We start from the raw sequence: 23,153 nt of genomic DNA, 5'->3' as shown, positions 1-23,153 counted from the left end.
GGCGTCTGGCTCGGGAATCAACTTCGGATGTGCGTGCGTGCGTGTGTGTGTATGTGGGGGGTTAATCCTACTCTACCCAGAGCCGCGCTGAAATGGTGGAGAAGTCACATCCATATTTATTGTCTGACGGGGCGAGGGGGGTGTAGGTTTAGCACCAACTCATCGCACCCCTCCACAAATGACAGGGAATTGGAAGGCAAAGCATTTTCACCCAAGTTTTAGGGGCTCACCCCCACTGCCGCCCTCCCGGTGAGGCCGAGAAAGCCAAGGAGCGGATGTGGAGTTCGAGGCCCCGCTGGAGACCGGGACGGGGCCAGCGCTCGCCCGCCCTCCCACCGCGGTCGCGGTCCCGGTCCCGGCCCTGTCGGAGTCCCGGGGCGCGAGAGGCAGCCTTGCCCCTGAGGAAGAACAAATAAAGGGGTGTGGGGGCGGCAGAGAGCGCCCCGACAGCCCCGGCCGGGCGCCCCCCGCTTCGCTCGGCCTCGCGGATTCCCGCCCCGGCCCCCTCCCCCACACGCCTCCCCCGGGAGGAGCTCGGCGGCGGGGAGGGGGAACCCAGCCCGGCCGGGCCGCCCCCCGCCCGCCCGCGGCGCGGGCCCCTTCCTTCCCTCCCCCTCACCTGGCGGGAGTGGGCCTTGGGCTCGGGCGGCTTGAAGAAGGAGTCGGGCAGTTTCCGCAGCCGCATGGGCAGCGTGTGTGGCACGTTGGCGCCCTTGGGGTTCATCACGGCGTTGAACAGCGCCTCCAAGTCGGTCTCCGAGTCGCCCCGCACATGGACGATCTGGTGCCCCGCCGGAGGGGGCCCCGCACCCGGGGGCTGCGCCGCGCCGGCCGGGGCCCCCGACACCGCGCCCGGGGGCTGCGGCGGCGGCTGCTGCTGCTGCGAGGCCGGGGGCTGCGCTGCCTGCGACGGCTGCTGCGTTTGAGGCTGCCCAGGATCCATGGCTCCGTCGGGACCCCCCGGCGCTTCCCTGGCGGGGCTCGGCGGCTCAGAGCCCGGATTTCAAGTCCCGCATGCCCCGCTCCCCGGGCCGCGGGCTCGTCCTGCTGTCGCCGGTACTTCTCACACCTCGGTCGGGAAGCCGACTCGGCCGCGGCAACTGGCAAAACAACTCTGACCGTGCGGCGCTTCCCCGAGCCCGGCCCAGCCCGGCCGGCGCCTCTGTCCCGGCGGCGGAAACTAACTCACACAACACACCAAACAAAAGTTCGCAGTTACGCCCGCCCGAATCACTCTCCGCCGCCGACTCCGCCCCTCCTGAGCCCGCCCGCACCGTATCCGACCCAGGCAGCCCGTGCTCGCAGCGCTCCTGCGCGCGCCCGCCCGCACCGCCTCCCGCCCGGGGTGCGCCGGGGGCGCTGCGCGCTCCCCCAGACCCCGCTCCGCCCCGCCCGCGGCCCCGGCCCGGCCCGCACCGCCCCTCCCTGCGCGCCCGCCCGCGCCTCTCCCGCCTGCCGCCCGCCCGCTCTCGGCCGCCACGGAGCGCTGCCGCCAACCACAACTTTTTCTTCTCCTAACTTCTATCCCAACTTTCAGGAGGCCGCTCCGCTAGGGAGTGGGGAGGGGCACTGCGCTTCCCTCCCCCCGGCCCGGAGTGGGCAGCGGCCCGGGACCCCCTCTGGCCGGTCCCCTCCCGCGCTTTCTCCCGGTTCCGCAGAGCTTTCACCGACTGCAGAGCCTTGCCTGCAGTTACGCGTCGCGGGTCTGTAAAGCTGGTTCATAAAAATGACGAGATCTCTAGAGAAATACTTTTTATTAGATAAAACGGGTGAGGGAAGGGGGAAAACGGCCAAGAAAACAGCTTCAAGAGCCGGAAAACTTTTGTCATGAACCACATAGTAACATCTGAGTGAACGGGAAGCACTTCCGAGCGTGTCATCAAGTAGAGTTTTCCTCGTCAGAAAACAATGCAATGTCTACCTGAACCCATGCAGAGAGAAGGCAACCTCCATTATAAAACTGGGGACCAGCCAGGTTCATAATTAGTTTGTAAATAAGCTTCCACCGAAACAGTGATACAGAATATTCACGTGTCGCTTGCAGGGATCCACAATCAAGTAGGCAAAAGTCTGCTGGTGGCTTTTGCTTGAAGGGTAACACAGGCCATTAGCATCCTGACGGGAAGGAAAAAAAAAACCAACAAAACCAAAACAGTATTAGGGATAATATGGATATTTGTAAGAGAATTAATAAAATCTGAAGTTAATAATTTTGTTCCAATTGTAACAGTTTATTGCATAGCAAAATAGAATAAATACACCAGAGTTTATTTAAACAATATTATGTCTCCATATATAATGGATACTGACACTACAAAATGCACAGTAATTCTGGTTGAATGTTCCAAATGACCTTGAGGTAAATGTAACATTAATATAAAATGTAACATTAAACATGTAAGCATGTGTTTACACAATTGGAGCCTAAAATACAAATGATTAAATATACAGCAGCCCATCATGTTTCCTTTGAAAGACAAAAAAAAAAAATCACGGACTCTATATTAATACATAAAGCTGTTCTATCCATTTTTTTTTTTCACTTAACATTTGCTAATGCATCTGTTCAGGTTCCAATATTTGCATTTAAGCAAAACACTCATTACAGATCACATTAACAACTTTGGACTATTACTGAAAACATTTTGTGTGCCAGTCCTCAGAAAGGGTTTGAAGGGATTCTAGGCACCTAGCTCCAAAATCCTGGTTCTGAAAAAACATGTTCAGCTGACAATCAGCATGGGAACTGGGCTCTTCAGGTTAACATCCTACGTCTGCACATGTCAATAAAAGCTTCAGTGTTGACAGAGTAGCACAGCTGGACACACCTCAAATCCAGTAGGGATCCAGAACTAGATGGAGAGATTTTTAAAGGGTTGGAGTTTTTTATTTAGTCAGTGTGGTAATTGAACATGTGAAAGATCATTCAATATACAGCTGACACCTCCTTTCTTTTACAACATGTAATAGTTTTCTCCTGCTCCCCAACACCTTTGTACCACAGTTGAAGAGATGTAGGTTCTGTTTTCTTGGTTGAGGAAGTTGCTTTATTGCCTTTATTGTTCATTTTCTCCAGGAAATTTTAAACTCACAGACTACAGACTATTCCAGATTCCACATCTCTCACATTCTTTTGTTGAAGCTGTCTTCCTTTGCATAAAATAATCTTTTTTTGGACCAAGGAAACATGGAAACTGTAACATCTCTCAGTGATTAAATCAGTCAGCTGAGAAGGGAAAGGGCTGGGTTCCCATTTCTGCTCCAAGGACCATATGTGAATTTTATCCTTTAGCTGTTGCTGGTACCCCATTTTCTCCTGCTATTTCAAAGAGAATGAATCCATTATTAGATATTCTGGTGCCTTCCTTTGGGGGATTATTCAACCCCCTAAATCCTAAATTAAATTAAGCACCTCATAAAAACACTGTTTTTTAGACAGGTAGAGATTTGATAATGTTTATTCACAGAATTTTCCAATGGTAGTCAAATGCCACAAGCTAAAAATAGCATTCTATTTTTAAGCAGCACAGAATACAAGCTCTGTAGCTCCAGTTGTAGGATACCTAGCTCTCTTCAGGTGTTTTTTAAGGATACATGTGTAACAAACACTGGATTCTCAACTGCAGTAAGGAGAGCAAGTTTTAAGATTTTATAGCGTTCAGCCACTGCTCAGCATCAAAAGGCCTTTGGAATTTGATCCAAAAATAATCTAAGCTCATACGTGTAACTGAAGAAAAAAAGTAAGAGAAGATAAATATCAAGATGTGATTGCTAGTTAAACTCTTTTCCCATTGCTACTGAGGATCCCAGTCCTGCAGTCTTTATTGAATTCATGGATAGCAGTTGAGGTTTTGACTGTTTAGAGGCAGTGTGAGCCCACTAAAAATTTGTTCAACAACTCAAGAACAAAAACAATATAAGTTCTGGTGATGAAGCATTTCAAGCAATATACCAAACTTGGTATTAGGAAAATAATCAGAATAACCTAATTAAATGAAAAGGGTTCTTAAATTAGTAAAAGAGGTCATAAAAACCCTAAAATACTTGAGGAGCATAAAGGCTCTGAAATTTACATTCATGCATGTACACAAGTTAAGAATCATACCAATTCCATCTGCAGTGTGGACTTTGGTTCACACATGCAGGGGGTGTAATGATTGATTTACTGATGTTAGAGTAGGATCATTTTATTTTTTCTTTGTAGCAACACAGCTGATGATTTAAGAATACATATGCATAGCATAAAACAGAAATAAAAATACTGCTGAACATTCTCAAAATTGCATAATTTGACAATTTTTTAAAATACTTCTTGAATAAACTTTGCATTATGCTGATTTCTAATGCTGCCACAGTTTGGGTTCAGGTAAAGAAAGTTCTAAAAAATCAGTGAGCAGTCCAATACTTAAGCTGTAACAGTGTTTCATTATATGCAAAGCTCCAAAGCTCTCAAGGGTATTTGGAGTTCAACAGAGTACTTTGTCATAAGATCTAAAATGATTTCTCTTGTGATGTCCAGGTCTATCAGGTTTTGATGCTAAAGAGCTCTACAGACATTTGTAGGAGAGACCTCAACAAATTAGAGGGCTGGACAATTACCAACCATATGAAGCTCAACAAGAGAAAGTGCTGCGTTCTGCACCTGGGATGGAGCAGCCCTGGATGTATGGACAGACTGGGGAATGAGATGCTGGAGAGCAGAGCTGCGGAAAGACACCTGTGGGTCCTGGTCAATGACAAGTTGTACACGAGTCAGCAGTGCCCTGGCAGCCAGGAAGGCCAACCCTGTCCTGGGGGCACCAGGCACAGCATCACCAGCCGGGCAAGGGAGGGGATTGTCCCACTCTGCTCTGCACTGGAGCGGCCTCACCTCGAGTGCTGGGGGCAGATTTGGGTGCCACAATGTAAGACAGACATTAAACTATTGGAGAGTGTCCAAAGGAGGGCCATGTGGGTGGTGAAGGGTCTTCAGGAGAAGCCATATGAGGAGTGGTTGAGGTCACTTAGTCTGCTCAGCTTGGAGGAGACTGAGGGGAGACCTCATTGCAGTCTGCAACTTCCTCATGAGGGGAAGAAGAGGGACAGGCACTGATCTCTTCTCTGTGGTGACAGGACCTGGGGGAATGGCCTGAAGCTGTGTCAGGGGAGGTTTAGGTTAGATGGTAGGAAAAGGTTCTTCTCCCAGAGGGTGATTGGGCACTGGAACAGGCTCCCCAGGGAAGTGGTCACAGCACCAGCCTGACAGAGTTCAAGAAGTGTTTGGACAATGCTCTCAGGCACATGGTGTGACTCTTGGAGATGGTGCTGTGCAGGACCAGGAGCTTAAGAATCCTCATGGGTCTCTTGTAACTCAGCATATTCTGTGATTCTGTGAACTATAACTTAAAACCTTGAGCTATTTACATCTCTAATAGTGTGCTTTTTTAGCTACTGTTTTTAAGTTGTGCTCGGCTGCACAAGTCACTTTTACCAGATCAGTTTTTAAAAATTAATTTATTTTAAAAATGATTTATCTATTTACATCAGGCTAGGAGAACAAGTCCTTTTCTTCCAGATACAAACCAAGAAAACTTGGCTTAAAAACTGTCAGGTCAACATAAGGATTATAGCACTCTACAGTTATTTATCTAATGAACTCAGAAACACTGCAGAAATGCAGTTATCTCCTTGAGAGAAAGTTTTCATCACAAACACAAGGCACTTGTGCTCCAGTAAGTGTCCTTCCTGTAAGTGCCAAGTAAAGTTGAATAGTTTTGATTCACATAACCATCAAACAGTCTAGACACACCGTTTAAGCCTTTCTGTTTTCTGAGAGAAAATTCTTCAGGATGTTCTTTAATAGAAACCATAATTTCAGAATTCTCCTTTACCACACAAATTTTCAGAATGTGCAGTAATGCACAATTTTCCTCCAAGGCTACAAGGAGGACAGCCTGCTCTGCATTAACACTGGATTTTCTTTTGTCTATCTATTTTGTTTACAAAAAGTTGCTAAAATTTGGTTGGGGTTTTGTTTGTTGTTTTTTCTTTGTAGTACTGATGACATTTAATGTATGGCTAAGATAGATAGGGGAGCTCTTCAATGTCCATCTACCTGAACATAGAAATCTGTAGTTTACATCAATGCATTTGATTCAGAGGTGGGAAAGGAACAGTAAAAACAGAAGAACATCCAGCTACCAGGGTTTTGCCTTTTTATTTTTACTACAGTCTGCAACATAGCAGAAAGATAAATTTTGATACACCCATGAAGTGTTTATTTTCAAAAGCCTTTAATGAATCATACAGAGTACTTAAAAGATGATGACCAACAGATGAACAACTGGGCTATTGGCAACCTACAGGGAAGTTTGTGCAGTCTGAAATGACATCAGCTGTGGCTGTTGAAAGTGGGTACATTATCTGACATTTAATTATTACATATTCTGGTTACTCAAGAAGAATTTGGAGTAGTTCATCCTACTGTAACAACTTCAGTGACAGATATGCTGAATCTAGTAAACATGCAGCCAGTTCTCAAACTTATCTTGATGGTGAATGTATGATTTTGCAAGGGAAACAGATAGGAATGAGACTTGACAAGGAAGGAGAAAACAGGTTAGCAGTCACCTCACCACCCCAACCTTTTTGTATACTAAACTTCCTTGCAGTCTTTACAGAAACAGATGCATTACAAGCTATTTGGAAAGCTCTAGCAACATTTCCAAAAACAGAACTATAGGAAGTCAAGAGTGTATCCTTAATCCTTATGGCTATCTCAAGTTTTATTATTATCTAAACCCAGAATTACTCAGATTTTTTTATTTCATTAACTAGTTTCTGGATGATACTTATGACTTCCAGTGTAATCCAGTAAACCTATTTTTAGTGAGCTACCAAGTAAAACTTTAGTTGGTGGTTACTGATGAAGAGTTAGTAAAGAGGATGAGAAAGCAGGATGAGATCAGGCACAGAGTTCATGAATAAAAAAAAGACAATTATGGGAAAATAATCCATTACAATGGAATATAATGTTTTCTTTGTGTCAAAGTCAATTCATTATTTTCATGTTATGTATATTACTGCCAGTAAAATCCCATATAAAAATTATTAATACTTACATAAGCAGACACTCTGAAGACTGTAGAAATAATACGTATTTCTTTTGTTTCAGGGTTCTTTTGAACACTGAAATACAGGGATATAATACATACTTTATATATATAAGTACTGATAATTAGAATCTTTTAATTTATTAAATACACTTTAAACATATGCACTGTGTCATTGCTCAAATTTTATGAAGGTCAAATTTATAGCCACAATTCAACTTATGTCACATTGAACATGAAAAGCTATGTGGCCACTGTTAGATAACATGGTTACTATGACATTTTACTGCAAAATATTGAATAAATCTGGTCATTTCACTTAGTTTCACTGTTCTCAGCTACTAAATCACAGCAATATTACCCAGACCTAGACGATTCCAAGTATAAAGTTTGTATTTTGATAGATATGAAAAATTATGCAGCTAAACATTTCATTAAAGTATTTTCACATATTCTTCGAGAAAGAAAACTGCAAAGTGAAATGCATCTTAATACAGCAGCAAGAAAGAAATACATTCTTTTGCTCATTTTTGATTAGTATATAATTATAGTTTAGGTTTATTTTTACTCCTTTGGAATTTTGTATATATAGTCAGCTATGCAACTTGGGATGGGATTAGTTCTGAGCTTTTACATTTCTAGACTGTTTGTTGTAAAGATTGCCATTTCTTTCATCACATTTACTAGTAACACTGAGATATTATTGCAATGAATCCAGGCATCTCAACCTATTTAAAGTACTTTAATGTATCATTTTTCCTCAGGTCTGTTTTAAGTGATGCTTACATTTCTCCAGAAATTAGATCATGCAACTGCTATTCATTTATCTAATCTTGCACATTCCCATTTACATTAACTCACTGTGGAACAGAGGCCTGAGATGGCCACCTAAAAACAGAGACTAGGCAAGGCTTAAAACTTCCGTACTTACAAACTTCTAAGAAATGCATAGTTCAAACCTGCCTTGTCGCAAACAGGTTCCATTCCCAGGATAGGTCCCAGTATAGACAAGTTACAAGGGGATTTGTGAAACACAGCCCAGTTGAATGCCACACCAGGTCCAAGCTGTGACAGCAGTCCCCTGCTACCAGTGCTTTGGCAAAGCTTCTTTTTATAAGAACAAAGGAACCCCAAATCAACCAAGAGCACCCTTGTTGATTCAATCTCTCCAGCCAATAAAAGAGATTTACTCTCCAATTAACTGATTTCATCTACAGAGTAATGATACAGTCATGTTTGAACCTATACTGTGAAGCTGATCTTCCCTGTGGTCAGTTAGTAATGAGGCTTTCTCAGAACTTTTTGTTGCATCTGACATGTCGACATACTCAACAGTGGATGAAGACAGTGTTGCTGAAATTGGTACTGACCCCAGCTGTCTCCCTTGCCACCTCTCCAGAGATGATTTGCCTTCCCAGCAGGACAGCTCAGCTACTTCATGACTCAGCTTCTGAACCACTGCAGTTTATGGACCGGCACATTAAGCCAAACTAACACAGATGCCACTCTATGCTGACACACCAGGCTGTAACTGCAGCAGTTCAGAAACTCTTCAACCATCTCTGTGCAAAGAGTGATGACTTTCAGAACAAGACATAGAAGATTAGTGGCATTATTTCCTTCTAACATATATCACCACCCCCAAAAGCAATGGCTGTATTTAAGTTCCTCTGGCTTCAGATTCTTCTGTTTGAAAACTATGCTATCAGTTTCTGGTTTCTTAATTTTCATGTTATATATATATATATATATATATATATATATATATATATCTAGGATACCAAAGTAAGAGGTGACAGAGTAAGTCTTCCTATTTATTCCATGACCTTGAGAAATTTTCTCCTTGTGGTTATCTTCCTGTAAGTAATTTTTCAGAATGAGTGTTTTATTTCCAGTACTTTGGTTATTTTTTAAGGCAAAAAATTGTGTCTGTTAAAATCAGATGATATTCTCCCTTTGCTGACTTGAAAGAAAACCAAGAGGTTGTCTTTTGACACGCTCGTTTGCTCTATTTCTTTTTCTCCTAAAAGATTTTAGAAAAAACTATATTTTCCTTTTGAAGAGGAGAGTATTTCCTCAAAAATAAGGTTAATAGCCCCATATTCTTTCAAATTGTTAGCTTCTAAACTATTCATTGGATATGGCAGTTCATCATTTTAATGTGCATCTATTCTGTCTTTATGAAGAGCAAACGTCCTCATGGTCTCTCTATTCACTTTGGGCTTTATTGATATCCTAACCTTACTGGCAATATTTTATTAGACTTCCCAAACAATAAAAGAGCAACTTAATACTTTCACATACATTCATTCATTGTGGGGGAAAGGGCATGGAGATGGAGATGACAAAAGGAGAAGAAAACAATGACTACAAGATGCTACAGCAGCTGTCACCATGGAGAGACACTGTCAGAAAAATCTGGTTAAGTACAGAGGACAAGATTTATCAACAGAGATTCATAGATTATATTTTAATTAACAAGTTTTTGTAGTATAAATATATTCTTTAAATCAAAATACTACAACAAGGGATTTGAAATTATTTAGGTTATACAAGATACTACACTAAACACTAGAATTTTGGATGGATTCAACTGATCACAGACTAATTACTGATGGATTAGTAGCAGACTACAAGTTGTGCATTGATTCATTAGTAAGAATATATCACTCTTTTTGCAAAGAAAAAGAGTCTGCCATTTAGTAGTTGTATTTGGAAGCCTCTAGCTGTGCTTGTGAAATATCTAGAGCTGTTAATTTCAAAAAGATTACTGCATTCTCTCATAATAAAGCAATGTAAATATAAATACTTTAATAAAAGGAAACCTCAAACCTTTTGACACTATTTTGAATGCTAGTGCCTTGGAGTTAGAACTCAGCTATGGCCAGAAAAAAACAGCTGTAATAAAGATAAGTAGGGAAAAGCTCATTAATAGGTCTGCTGCTCCCAGCAGTAAAGACACTTTTGTGGAATCTTTGTGTCCAGGCTCTTGCCCATAAAGAATACTGTAACAGGACTGAACAGTGGTAGTTTATACCTCCATAAGGTTATTGTTATTAGACTGGGTTAATCTGTGGCAGCTAATTTTTCAATGCATATCAGCCAGCAACTAATAACTACTGTAGTATCCGTTTGTGTTTTACCAAGCCTTCTGAACCTCAAACGTAAAAATGAAACCTTAAGGACAGTACAGTTTACAGAATTTTTAATACCATGAAAAGCTTTTAATATCACTTTACTAAGAGTAGAAAATATCCAATGTGACTGTAATCCAAGATGCAATGAAACCAGACAGAATAGCAGTCTAAAAGAGAATTTAAACAATACTTGGTATTCAACAGGAATTTGAAGGTGAAGTTTTTGGTAAAAAATTTAAGAGATTACTACAATCATTAGCAATTGTTTACTGAAAATAAGAAGCTGTAAGAAAGTAATTTTAATTGCTTTATTTTATGGTGTAATTTGTGCAAGAATGAAGTAACAGTGCATAGCATGGAATAGAAACTAGAAATTAAGTCAACACGGTCATTAGTGTCCCTATTCAGCACCTTTCACTGGCTTTTTCTCTCTTAAGACAGTGGAAATAAAACAGAAGCATCATTTTGGATAAACTGGGAGCAGGGGGAAATGAGACCAAGAAAAAGACAACCGTGATTATGAAGAGGGAGGGAAGGTCTGAAATGTCAAGATCAAAAGCTTTTCTCATGAGGCTGACAAAGAACTCAATACCAAAGGAGCAAGATAAAAGATTTAGTTAAATGGTAAGTTTTGTTTTCAACTGGTAACCAGTGCTAACATCAGCTCCTCTGGCAGGGAGAAATCAGCAGACATTTACAGGCACAGAAATGGAGAGACACATGGTAGATAAATACTGAAGATCAGTGATGTCACAGGAACAGAGTAGATGTACTTCAAAACTTGGGAGGATAGGAAGCAATCTGCCAACTGGCAAAGAAAACCCCTCAAACAGCACAGGAATAGATCTTGAAATATTTTCTGCTAAATATTTTATAAAGGACAGAAGCAGCACACAAAAGGAAAATACAAAGGGCTAATAGGGAACATGTTGAGGATACAGAAAAGGAAACTTTGAAACCACGATGAAATTGTGGGAGGATCTTGGCAGAGGCTTTTTTTTTTTGTTTTGTTTTAAGTAACAAGAACTATTTGACATCCTTATCATATTTTACAGCATGAAAAGGAAAAAGCATGGAAAGAGATTTAAGGAGATAGGAAGGTATCAACAGCAAAGGGGAACAGTAAAGTGAAGGAACTGATTGGATTTACACTTTGTCCTAGATTAATTCAACAACATAAGAGCAGAAACAGCTGCAGTCAATGCAGAGTCACCTAAGGCCCAGGACTGAAGGAACAAGCAGCTTGACTCAAGTGCAGAGTGAACAGTTTAAAAGAAAAGGGAGGGTAGAGTTAAATATTGATGGATCCTTTTATGTCAGATGCTGTATTTCTGAAGAACTCACCTGATTCTCATCTATGTATGAGATGAAAATACCAAAACTAATCATACTGACAAAATTTTTAGTAATATCTTTTACAATCTTTATATTCCCATTACCTTAACTAAGACTGAGCCCGTATAACCAATAATTACATTCCATTTCCCACTAACCAGGATATAAGTTTTGTCAGTCAGAGCAGTCAGCATATGGATATATCAAAGCAGAGTGAAAATTGTGTTTTTCAGTCTAAATCTGAACCTCTGATCAATTACCTCTAATCTCAAAGGAAAAAAATCCCTCACATAAAGTTCCAAACAATTCCATACACCAAACCTGCTAAAAAACATGTTAGTTCACTGTGTTATTTCACTGTGCCATGTTAACAGCAATATTCTATCACCCTTTACACTGTGAGAAGGGTATTTGCAGAACTAGGAAGAAAATCCAGCTGTATTTAAAAAAAAATCAGCAAGGATAAAAAATATACAGAACTAAAAGTTTCAACTAATTATTTCAATTTTTAAATCCTGAATTAAAAGCAGTCTAATTGAAAGTAGCCCAAGATTATACAGCCAAGACTTAATTGTTGATATTTTATCAATGACAGTGGGAACACAATCTGTTTCCAGTACCGTGCCATGTTTTCAGCTGACGATTACAGAAAACAGTATCTTTAAAATGGGAATGAATTATAAACCATCAATGTCCATAAATGTAATATTAAAAAAGTTCTTATGTGGAACTGATGCAACTAAAATTGCATTTATTTTGCCACTGAACTACTACCTTTGTTCATGGTATTTTGATAGTTGGACACAAATAAGCTTGCGGGTGGATTAAGTAACAGCCCCATTTTTCAACCAGTAATGCACAATAAATTTACACAAATCGACACAAAGTATCTATGGACAGTACATGTACACAGTTGTACAAAACAGAGTAACACTTACCTCACCAAGTCTTTATAAAAAGCTTTTGTAGTTTCTAAATATGGGTCAACTGCATCTTCAAACTGGCAAAGAGTTCCTCCAATGCAAAAATGCTTAAAAAGGCAGAACAGAAATTCCTCGCGATCCAGTTGAGAGAATAAGTCATAATGGTCGGAATCCTCCAGAAGCAAGACCTTGTGGAACAAGGAAAAAGCAAGGAAGTCAAGTTGATAAAAATTAATTTAAGATTCATCTAATAAATAATGCAACTACTTTGCTATATGGCACACAGAAATTATGTTCATATAAAATATATGGATGAGGGATGGAAAGAAGTATTTCTAAATCCTTCTTCCAGTGATGCAATTAGGTTCAAAATTCTTACATATAATATAAAGCAGAATCACTGTCAGATTTGTGCCCAAAAAACGTAAAGGAATAGTTGTCAAGTCTTGTTATTTCACTAGTTAATTATCTGTGATGCTAATGAAACAATCAGACTGAAAATAATCTACCTACATTTGATACGTCGATTACTGTTAATCACTTTGGTAACTGTTTTTGGTAACACTGCTTTTTCACTTTTAAATTGACACAGTTATCTCAATTTGCAAAGGAATCCTGAGGATCTCCCAAAGGAGATCACTCTCAAACTCACATCATTCTTTACTGCAGATTCCAGTGAGCCCTGATCCATAGCCTGGATTAGCCAGACATGCACCCAGCTGCCTCCCTGTGTCTCACCTGCCTTTTGCTGAGATATTATATGAACACAGAGGACTTGCTACATTAGTGTCAACACTGGTTCATGTAAATGTGGACAGGAATTATAACTCACAATGGCTACAAGACATTTGAGTCATGTCAGCCAAACTGCAGATGCCAGCCCAGGCAAACTGGTCAAAGTGAGACAGGAGCCCACTGCTCTCTGGCCATCTTTATAACAAAGCTACACAACCTGAGTAAAAAGGGGCCAGGGCAACAACTGTTCTAGATGGCCACCTCATACATATCCCCACCTCCTCTGAAACAAGAGAAGACATGGCAGGTAGGAAAGAAACATGGAGTCTTGCAGCCAAGGGCCACTCTCCGACACCAGGAGACAGTCTGGTGCCCTCTACAGTCTTCTGTCCTAGAGCCCTGACTAATTAATTTGAAGTTTTGATGTCATTCCTGGAAGATTTTTACTCTTATCCTTTCTGCTGTCTTAGGTCTTATGAGTAGGAACCACCTTTGTTCCAAATCAATGTTAAACCCTCACCTTGCAAATGCTGACACACACATCACTTCCATGGGAAGGAAACTGGGAAGACACTGAAACCCCAATAACTTCTAATTTTAAATGTTGCCTCTAACCTTCCTACACACAATTATCTTTAATTTTCAGAAAACATTTCACATGTACCCAACTTATAAATAAATACATAGTATTTTGAACTGCTAGGCTACAAACTACATCTGAAATTCAATCATGAGCTTGAGTTCTCACCTTTTCCCAGAACTTTACAAGACAGACCAGTATTTCAGGCCACATCCTGTAACCAGTGTCACTGGTTCAAATACGTTGCCTTCAAAGGATTTGCCAAGTGCAAATGAGAGCAACTCTATAATTATTTAGTACTTATGTTGATTATATATACAAGGAAGAGCAAAATCCAGTTCTCCCACACTATGCTTTGCTAATGCTACACAAACATAAGTTTAAAAAATTGTTTTAGCTTATGAAGTTAAAAGAAACACAGTAAAGACATACATTGATTAAGAGGGTGCCACTGTTAAGAGATTCTTTTTCAGATAATCTGCTTTCTGACACCTCCACTACAGTATAACAAACAGTTTTACATTGCCAGTTCAGGAGTTGTATTTAGTCATTTTCCAGTGTTACACTGAAAAATAATTTCCTCTTTCATAGTTCCTCTTGCTTTAGAGAAAATTTATTAAGATGGCTTTCTTTATATGCCTTCACATGTAATATGATCAGCATTCCTGTCCAGGAATGCTTCAGGATGTAGCTATCAAATACATTCAATTTCATCAACTACCTGGAAGCCTGGATGAGCCTACAGCTCTGAGTATCACAGCACCTTCTCTTTGGCACCCTTTGTTTCCCCCTCCTAAGCAAATGAGCAGCTGCATTTCCCCACACACCCCCCAGCACTGACTACTTGAAACACAGGTGGGTAGAAGAACACTTTACCTTTTCCTCCCACCTACAAATGAAAGAGCGCTCACCTAGAAAACAAGTAATTGCTTTCACACATCCAGGCACTGCAGTACCTCAGTTGTTTGTAAACTATGGATATTGATGCCTGTTTTTATCACTGTCAGAAAAAAACAACCTGAAAAACGTGTCCTTATGGTACCTAATAGAGCAAGAAAAATGATAATAAATTATTCATTATTATACTGACCTTCCTTAATTCATCAGAGATAAGAATATCATCATAATAGTCATCATAACATTTCACAATAGTTCCAGTTTCTCTAACAACTCCTTCAGAGTACAGCCGATCAAAAAATGACATGGAAATCTGTGTACAGGGTACCACCGTAGCTTCAATTTTTGTCACTTTGGAACCTGGAATACATAGGAAGCTGGTTGCATGTTTCATATTCTTAAAAAAACCACAGATCATGTATGTATGACTCAATCACAGAGTCCCTCAAAAAAAAAAAAAGTCAAAGAAAGGTAAGAAAGAAACAAGTGTAAAGAAAACAATAAATTCATCTGAATACTACTTTCCATTAAGGCTCATGTGTCTGCTCCCCCTGTTGTTAAACACCATCAACCGAAACTAGGGATAGATGGAACACCGTGTGAACCCAGCATCACATTAGATCACACCCTTAGAAAATCATATTCCACAGCTTAAGCCTTAAAGCATCTCAGGACAGATGCCAAATTTGGCATGATGAAGTGCAGAAGTCAGCTGCTACCAGCACCCACAAACTAAAAACTAAAATGAACACAGCCTCAAAGACTTTTTGGCTTGTTAAGTATTATACCTTAACTTTTAAGAAAGTTATTTTGTAGGCACTGTGAGCTTTATTAACCAGCTGTTTCAGAAGATGAAAACAGTACTATCGGCACTTCGTATATGAATCTGGAGTATTATCTCTGTAATCATTAAGCACAGAATATGCTTTTCTGTAATTTTTTCCCCTCTGCTTGGAAATCATCCAAGACTTGATCCTGTTGCTCAGACACCTAGTGCCATTTGAGATGCCCTACAGTATTCTCCTTAAAGAGGTATCAGTCCATAAGGGTACATACCTTCTCTATATACAGTGTTACCTCTACAAATCTGTACGCATGGTGTTGGATAACTTATGGCATCTCAAACAGCATTAGGCCCTATGTTTAAGAAGCTTTGGACTCAGCCCAGTTCTGTCTGCTCTCTGCAGTCCAAGTGTTCAACACAAACGTTAGAACATGTTCTCTACCCATCTCCAGGTCTGCCTGAACACCCTTCAAAGTGCTTCTGAACAGGAGAGGCGAGGAGAGCACAAGTGAGCATTCAGCACAAGGGCAATGTGTCTCAGCAGAGAGAATATTCACAACATTCCAGCTGTCCATGAGTTTATTCTTATCTCTTCTCCTCTGTAGGTACCCTTGATGGGAGACTGGCAAGCAAAATCATACTATCAAAAGGCTTTTTACCATACAATTAAAGATAAAATTCAGTGCTGTTCTGACAAACAGACCTAAGGGACCACTAAGCATTACTATTTAGGAAATGTGCAAATTTCCCTCTAGATGACAGTATTTCAGGAACAGAAACATGCCAAAAAGGGATGCACAAACTATGATGCTTCCAAGAGTACCTATCATTTCACTCCAACCCTAATCTTTGTAAGCACAGCATAACCTAAATTTTCTCTTGCCCCCACACTTGCAGAAAGCCTTGGGATTTCTGCCATATACTATTACACAGAGACTATTTATTCATAGGTTAAGTAGGACTGGCATTTTAATATCTAAACCTGGGTAAACTGTACCACCCAACCAATCAACACCAGGAAAAAAAATAAAGAGAAGTTATAAGCTGATGGCTTAAAAATGTGCCTACTTAAGCAAAAATACTGACAGTAGATTTTAAAATTATTTTATTGGACCAATGTGATGTAAATAAAATCTGTTAAAGACAAAAGCACGGCACTTAATTGCTTGGTTTCCCATCTACAGACAATGGTTATGTAAAATGGTACCTTTTATTGAAGAAAAAAGGTTTAGGACATAGAGTGACTATCAAAAAATAATCAAATTATATTACCAAAACCACAAGTCAGAGAAAATATGAATGACAGTCTTAAAACCTATGAAAAAAACACCAGACTCTTTTATATTTATTTATTTATACTTCCTCCCACCCCCTCATTTCCAGCTCCCTCTAATTCTCCACCTCCCTTTCACAGGGAGGGAATTTTTATTTTATAAGGGATTTAATAAGAGCCAAAACAGCCTTTATCACATAAATTATTTTAAAATTAACATTACAACCTGAGTCAACTAACAAACATCAGATGCTAAATGACTTGAGAAAAATGAAAAATCTTACATTTTTGCAGTTACTGAGCTAAAAGTATAGGAAACTGAGCTATTTACAGGCCATAAATTATAAGGATTTTACTAGTGGAAGGGAAGGAGACACTTCTGCTCTGAAGAAAGGTTTTATGAAAACTTTAATCATGAAAAAAAACCCAAGAGTTTTGTAATCTATTCAGTAGCTCAGAAAACCAAACTACACATGGGAAAGTTTAAATACACTGGAAGCTCCTACTCTGTATTTGAAAGGTGAGATTTGAAATTCAGAATTTCCTGGACAAGAGTAATTGGTTTTAATAACACTATAAAAGTAAGCAGTAAAAGAGGAAGAAGAAATGCCTTGACAACTCTACAAGTGGAAAAAAAAGAGCTGAGAAGTCCTGAAATAGTTTAAGCTTCCTTTAACAGCCAATTCTGGAATATCTATAAAGTGCTGCCAGTATACTTTTAAATTAACACATTGCATATCTAGTATGGGGCAGATAAACCCTGGATTAGATATACTTCGAATTCCTCCAAAATCTAAGAAAGTTTTTTATATCAGAAAAATATATTTTAACTTAATACTTACAAGAGAGCTTATATATAATGCCAGTTCCGTGCCCAGTATTAAAAAAATAGGGTATTCCAAAAGTAAAAGGTGCAGGTTGATGATTTATGGGTTCATATGACATCTAAAATTCTTTACAAATTATAACCTATAATAGTAGTTTAAAAATTGCTGATTTAAGATTACCTTCCAGATTTTAAAACCCTGAAGACAGAAATCATTGATGCTTCAAGTATATAGGGCAACTCAAGAATCCTTTTTTAAGCAAATACTAATTTTTTATTTACACAAAAAGATGGTAACTTTATCCCTTTGAAGATAAATTTTCAAGTGTTAATTGAGCTTAAGCAGACACAGTCCTGCCTCCCTAAGACTGCTGACAGGTGCAAGGCCAGCAATGTGTCCAGGGAAAAACGACTATTTAGCTCTCACTGAAGCTATTTAAAAAACACGACACTCAATACATAAATGGGTAATGGGTATGCATCAAATTTGTTCCTTCTGCTGCTTCTATTTTTGAAATACCAGAGTAACAGATGAATAGGTGGCTTAAAGCATGTCAGAAGTATCAGATACTCTGCCATGCAGCCGGAAGGAGGGGAAAAAATATCCCTACTACAACAGGCAAAAAAGTGTGGTGTGAGAAGAGGTCATTAAGTATCTTTCCGATCAGATGAGGCAGACTAGAGAATATCCTTGTGTATCATTTACCTGAAATGTTTTATTTCAAGTAATGTTGAAGCTGGAGTCCTTGTATTACTGTGGAATTCTACCAGGACAAAAAACATAAGTGAAAAGGTGAGAAGGGACCACAGTCTTAAAAAAATACAAAATGATTATGAAAAATACCACTACTGTAATGTTTTATTAATTTCCTTTTAATGCTGACATCTTTCTGTGGGTCCATAAATACTTTCTGCCCAAGCTCATGGAGGGCAGGAGAAGGGAGGTTTCTATGGATCTATCTAAACCCCACCTACGTTATGCATTCAAACTATCTCCCCCATAAAAAACCAAAATTACTAACATTTTTGTTTGTAACAGAATAAATGCAGTATTTGAATCAACCTAGACTATGTAATTTTCTTCAGATTTTCTAAAAAGCAAAATAAGCACATTTCCTGTATTTTTTTAACAACAGGAATGTTGTTTTTAAGTTACTCCACAGTGATAAGCAAATGGTATATCTGGATTAATGCATCAGCATGTCTGAAGAAGAAAACACTAGAAGATGATTTTTACCTCCTCCCACTCACAGCTAATTCTTACTATATTTTCAAAAAATGCACATGAAGACTAAGTATAGAAAAATGTGCCAACATTCCTCACCAAAAATAGGCAAAGAATGGGAAGATGAAATTTTAAGCACAAACAGGGTATACCAGCTGTTCAGGATTTAGAAAGGGAACCCTTCCAGTCCTGGGGACAAAATGTTTCACTTCTGTGTGGAAGAAGATTGAGCAGAACCAAGAGTTAAGCTGGGTTACTTGGCAAGAGACCCTCCACTCTTAGCACAAGGTATGTAACCTACTGACCTTCACTACAGGGACTGTCAAGTTGTAGACTAGACAGATAGCCTAAAAAAAAATCCTGTCTAAAGCAAGGAAAGGTTTACTACTGGCTTAAAATACATCTATTTTCTTTCTGTTTGCCAGAGAAAGAGGTACCTGAAGGGGTACTTGAGATATTTTTTGCATCTTATATATTTCAATTGTTTTAACAGTTGGGTGCGGTGTTTGGAAAATGGATTTTTGCTGACAAAAAAGTGGCAATGTCTAGTGTCATTGTATATAGTGGGAAAAACCTACACCAATTCCAGAGAGCTGAAATGGAAAAGTTAGAAAATTCCCAAAGCTCCATTAAATATTTACACACAGTAAAGTATTTGCAGACAAACCAAAAGAAACGAAGGCTTCCCACTACCCTCTTTTAAGATATTCCTATTATGGAAAATCACTTTGGCAATATCAGAGATCACATTATGCATAAAATACCATTACATTATCACATGCAATTGCCATGAATTTTTGTGTGCCATTTACGTAATGAAAAATGCAATTTCAAAGTGGTGCCATAAATTTGCTATTTTCTTTTGGCCTTCCTGCTTTAGAGTCTCATCTGCATCTCCAGACGTAATGGAGTGTGTTCACAAGTTTCTGATACATCAACAAAGTTGAAGTGTCCCTCATGGCATGGCTGCAACTGGAGCAACCTGTCACATGGGACTCTTCTGTCCCAAGCCAGGTCAGTGCATCTATAGAAGAATGCCCTTCTCCAAATATTATCTGAATAAGATACTACCGTAATTCCACAAATAATGCAGTTGTTTATGTCCTGATACAAGATCAGGTCAGCTGGATGCCACAAACCATTTATAAACAGCTTCAGGTACTTAATTTATGAAACAATGCAGGGGTCAAGAGAAAAAAAGGTATAAAAGGTGACAACTTAGTTATTTTATTCTAGAAGTACAATCTCTTCCTATTACTGAGTAAAAGAAGTAATTCTTTAAGATATTTCAACTAGCTGAAAATACACATATATGAACTGTCATTACTAGAAAATGGTAAATTACAGCAAAATAGTTAAAACACTGACATTTTTATTTAAGACTAATTTATTCTAAATTTACCCAATGTAGTCCATTGTCCTGAAGATGACAGCAACTTCAAACTGGAGATCACACTTTGATCATTAAAAAATGCCTATAATATTCAAATAAGAGAATACAAGTTAATGAAATTAAGCATAAAATCATCAATTATAGTGCCTTGGATACTTTCAATCCAAATTATAAGGCTCAAATAAGTAAGAAGATTCTGTATGATCTTTCAGTTTGTATACGAAATATCACACCACCAAATCCAAGGGTTTGTAACTCAGTGTAGCCAGTGTCTTTTACACATTGAAGACATCTTCAGGTGCATATTTATATATGCAGCATTAAAGTTTTATAATAAAGCAGTTTTAGTCCAAGAACACATAAAATGTATGAAATTCATGGAGGTACAGGAAATTGAGGATGAGAGGAAAGAGTTCTATCTCTGCACACAATGTTGTTGAAGCTAAAAATGAAATGCTAAATATGATTTTAAAATTTACATTTTCAAATAAATTTGAAGCTTGGAGAATTGTAGAGACACACAAAAATTATTAAACATACACAGAGGAGATCTGTAAATTATTGAAGGGATGGGGAATATATTCCACAGTAAGATTTGAAGTATTTAATTGATTTATCAATTAAAAAAAGGAGACATACATAGTAATGTTGATAGCTGGCAACTTTACATGATAGATAAGCCAAGCAAGAAAACCCACAGTTTTGTATATGCATACAAGCAGAGTGAATAATCATTGAAGAAACTGCTAAGAAAATGAAATAATGGATATTTCAATTTCTGCATCACTAGATTTCTTTATCACCCCTCTGGGATACAGAGAGATCAGACATTACATGTAATGGTCCTTTTTCCCCAGTTACTTCCCAGCTATTCAGGTATCATAACTTCATAGTGGTATCTTTACATTTTTAATTCAAAAGAGACAAGCATTGAGAAGGTAAACGGGTATTCTGTAAACTTCAATAATGTGAAATGTTTATCAGTGGAAGATAAAATATCAGTGCATTTCTGTGTGAATTTCTTTAAAATATAAAGAGGCTGAATTCTTTATCCAGGATAACAGTATAGACATACAAAAAAATCAAAGAGTTGTTTTTAAAACAACAGATGTAAAAATCACATTGTTTTTAAAACCACAAGTTTAGGGTTTTTTCTGTCCGCCAACAGATGAAGAGATTTGACTTTGCAGACAACAGAAATGGAGGACACAATCAGCAAGAGATTTGAGTCTCAAAAAGCTGGGAGCTCAAAATTCTAGTATAAAGCAATGGTATCCAATAAATTTCAAAAGTTGTATTTCCAGATATGTGGTGCACATGCACATCTAATTGCACTGTGAATTTACTGTGAGAAATTTACCGATAGCTGTGAGCATGTACATTGTTTAAAGTCTCACACTAGGTGGACTTCCCAACATGAAATTCTGTAGCCAAGATCAGCATCCAGTTCAGATTTCCATTCTTGGGAATCCTGAAAGACTAAGTTGTTCCTTCATAAAGCAGAGTAACATTAGTACAGACTAAAATATTTTTACTGGACAATGCAGTTAACCCACAAAGTCAGACTTGAGCACCACACCTAAACCACCTCCTTTCAAGGAGACAGTGAGCAGGCCACTAGCATTCAACACTGTTACATTGTTCGCTGTTATGCAGTTTTCCAGTAGCTATAGTTTCATGGCGGGGAGGGGAAGTCAACTTAAAATACAAAGGACTTAGAACTACCGTAAGAAACTCATCCTTTTGATAGGGCTTAAACTGCTGGTCAAAACTGAATGCTTGTGCTGTGATCCTGCCTTGCATGGACCTGAAATGGAAAAATGAGATTAAATATTCTGAAGAGATACATAAAGCCCTATTCTGACCAATTACACTTTCCCCCCCTTCCCATTCTCAGTTATAAGCGCCCCAACCCTTCCTTGGAGGGCTGGAGCCGCGCTGGAGCCGCGCTGCGAAGCCGAAAGAGATCTCGGCTCACAGTGGGAGGCGAGGACAGACGCCTCACACCTCAGAAGGCGCGGTTTGCGTGCCGGGAAAATATCCAGGAGACTTCAAATTAAGGGGTTGGGGGGGAATAAATGAAAAAAAAAAAAAAAAAAGTAAAATTAAATATAAGAGAAAGAGATGCGGCCCCGCCGCCACTGGAAAGGCAGTCCTGAGGGCTCAGTGACGACTCCAGCCCTCAGCACCGCCCGCCTGTTCCTCCGCCGCCCCTAGACAGAGGCATCCCGCAGCAGGCGTTCCCCCCCACCATTTGAGGAGTCGGTCCGCGATGTCCCTGTCCTGCAGGCAGGAGAAGCTTTTCTGTGGCAGGGCTCGGAACACGAAGCGCACCGCGCCGCGCCCGCCCTCGGCGGACATCTTCCCGCGGCCCGGCGGTTGCCGTGGAGACGGCGCCGCTCCGGCGCGGAGCTCGGCCCCGCTCACGAGCGTTCCGCTCCCCGTGAGGGCCGGACACGGCTGCCCTTCTTTTCTTTGCTGTTTGCCTACAAAAATCCCCTAATTCAACAACAACCTTCTCCCCTGTCTCCTCTCATTCTGTATATGCGCCAGGAAAACTGAGGCTTGCCAAGGGAGAGCCCAGCAGGCAGAGGCAGGGGCTGCCATTGCTGCCTTTGCCAAGGCCGCCTCAGTGACCTAACACCAAAACTAACCAGGAAAAGGCCAAAGTCATGAGTTATGAACTTCTAACGAATCAGGGCTGCTTCTTGCTTCCCAGGATGCAGAGCCATTTGGGAATAGCAAAGTCGTGCTTTCGAACTCTTCCCAGTCAAAATTTAAGGAAAGACCATTGTTACTTCAGGAAATTATTTCTTCGAGTCTACTAAAGCAAGGGACACCTTGCACAGGTTGGGGAATTTCCTGCCCTTTGCAGGGAAAGCAGTGATAATTTAAGGCTGCTGCACATCTCATGCTATATCCTTCAGCAGCCCACCCTCTCCAAAGCCTGTGCT

At 39.9% G+C, this 23,153-nt stretch overlaps 2 protein-coding genes across 4 annotated transcripts in view; both read right to left on the bottom strand.

The window, feature by feature from the left end:
* The window catches only part of YAP1 (Yes1 associated transcriptional regulator), an 88,294-nt gene extending 87,139 nt beyond the window's left edge, over positions 1 to 1,155 (bottom strand). For all 3 annotated transcript variants that reach the window (XM_082278680.1, XM_082278679.1, XM_082278681.1), the window contains exon 1: positions 620 to 1,155. In XM_082278680.1, the coding sequence (XP_082134806.1) occupies positions 620 to 943 (324 nt within the window). In that variant the 5' untranslated portion in view covers positions 944 to 1,155. The remainder of the gene's footprint in view (positions 1 to 619) is intronic.
* Positions 1,156 to 1,983: 828 nt separating this feature from the next.
* On the bottom strand, positions 1,984 to 22,560 carry CFAP300 (cilia and flagella associated protein 300; the record flags this gene model as incomplete). The annotated part of the gene is made up of 7 exons (XM_082278683.1): positions 1,984 to 2,115; positions 7,101 to 7,167; positions 12,502 to 12,674; positions 14,892 to 15,058; positions 20,209 to 20,281; positions 21,925 to 22,006; positions 22,451 to 22,560. The coding sequence occupies 7 exons, from the start codon at positions 22,558 to 22,560 to the stop codon at positions 1,984 to 1,986; spliced, it is 804 nt and encodes a 267-aa protein (XP_082134809.1).
* Between the last annotated feature and the right edge of the window lie 593 nt (positions 22,561 to 23,153).

The sequence above is a fragment of the Coloeus monedula genome (genome assembly GCF_965178545.1).
Source record: "Coloeus monedula genome assembly, chromosome: 3".
Classification (NCBI taxonomy): domain Eukaryota; kingdom Metazoa; phylum Chordata; class Aves; order Passeriformes; family Corvidae; genus Coloeus; species Coloeus monedula.
This window is presented reverse-complemented; position numbering and strand designations above follow the sequence as displayed.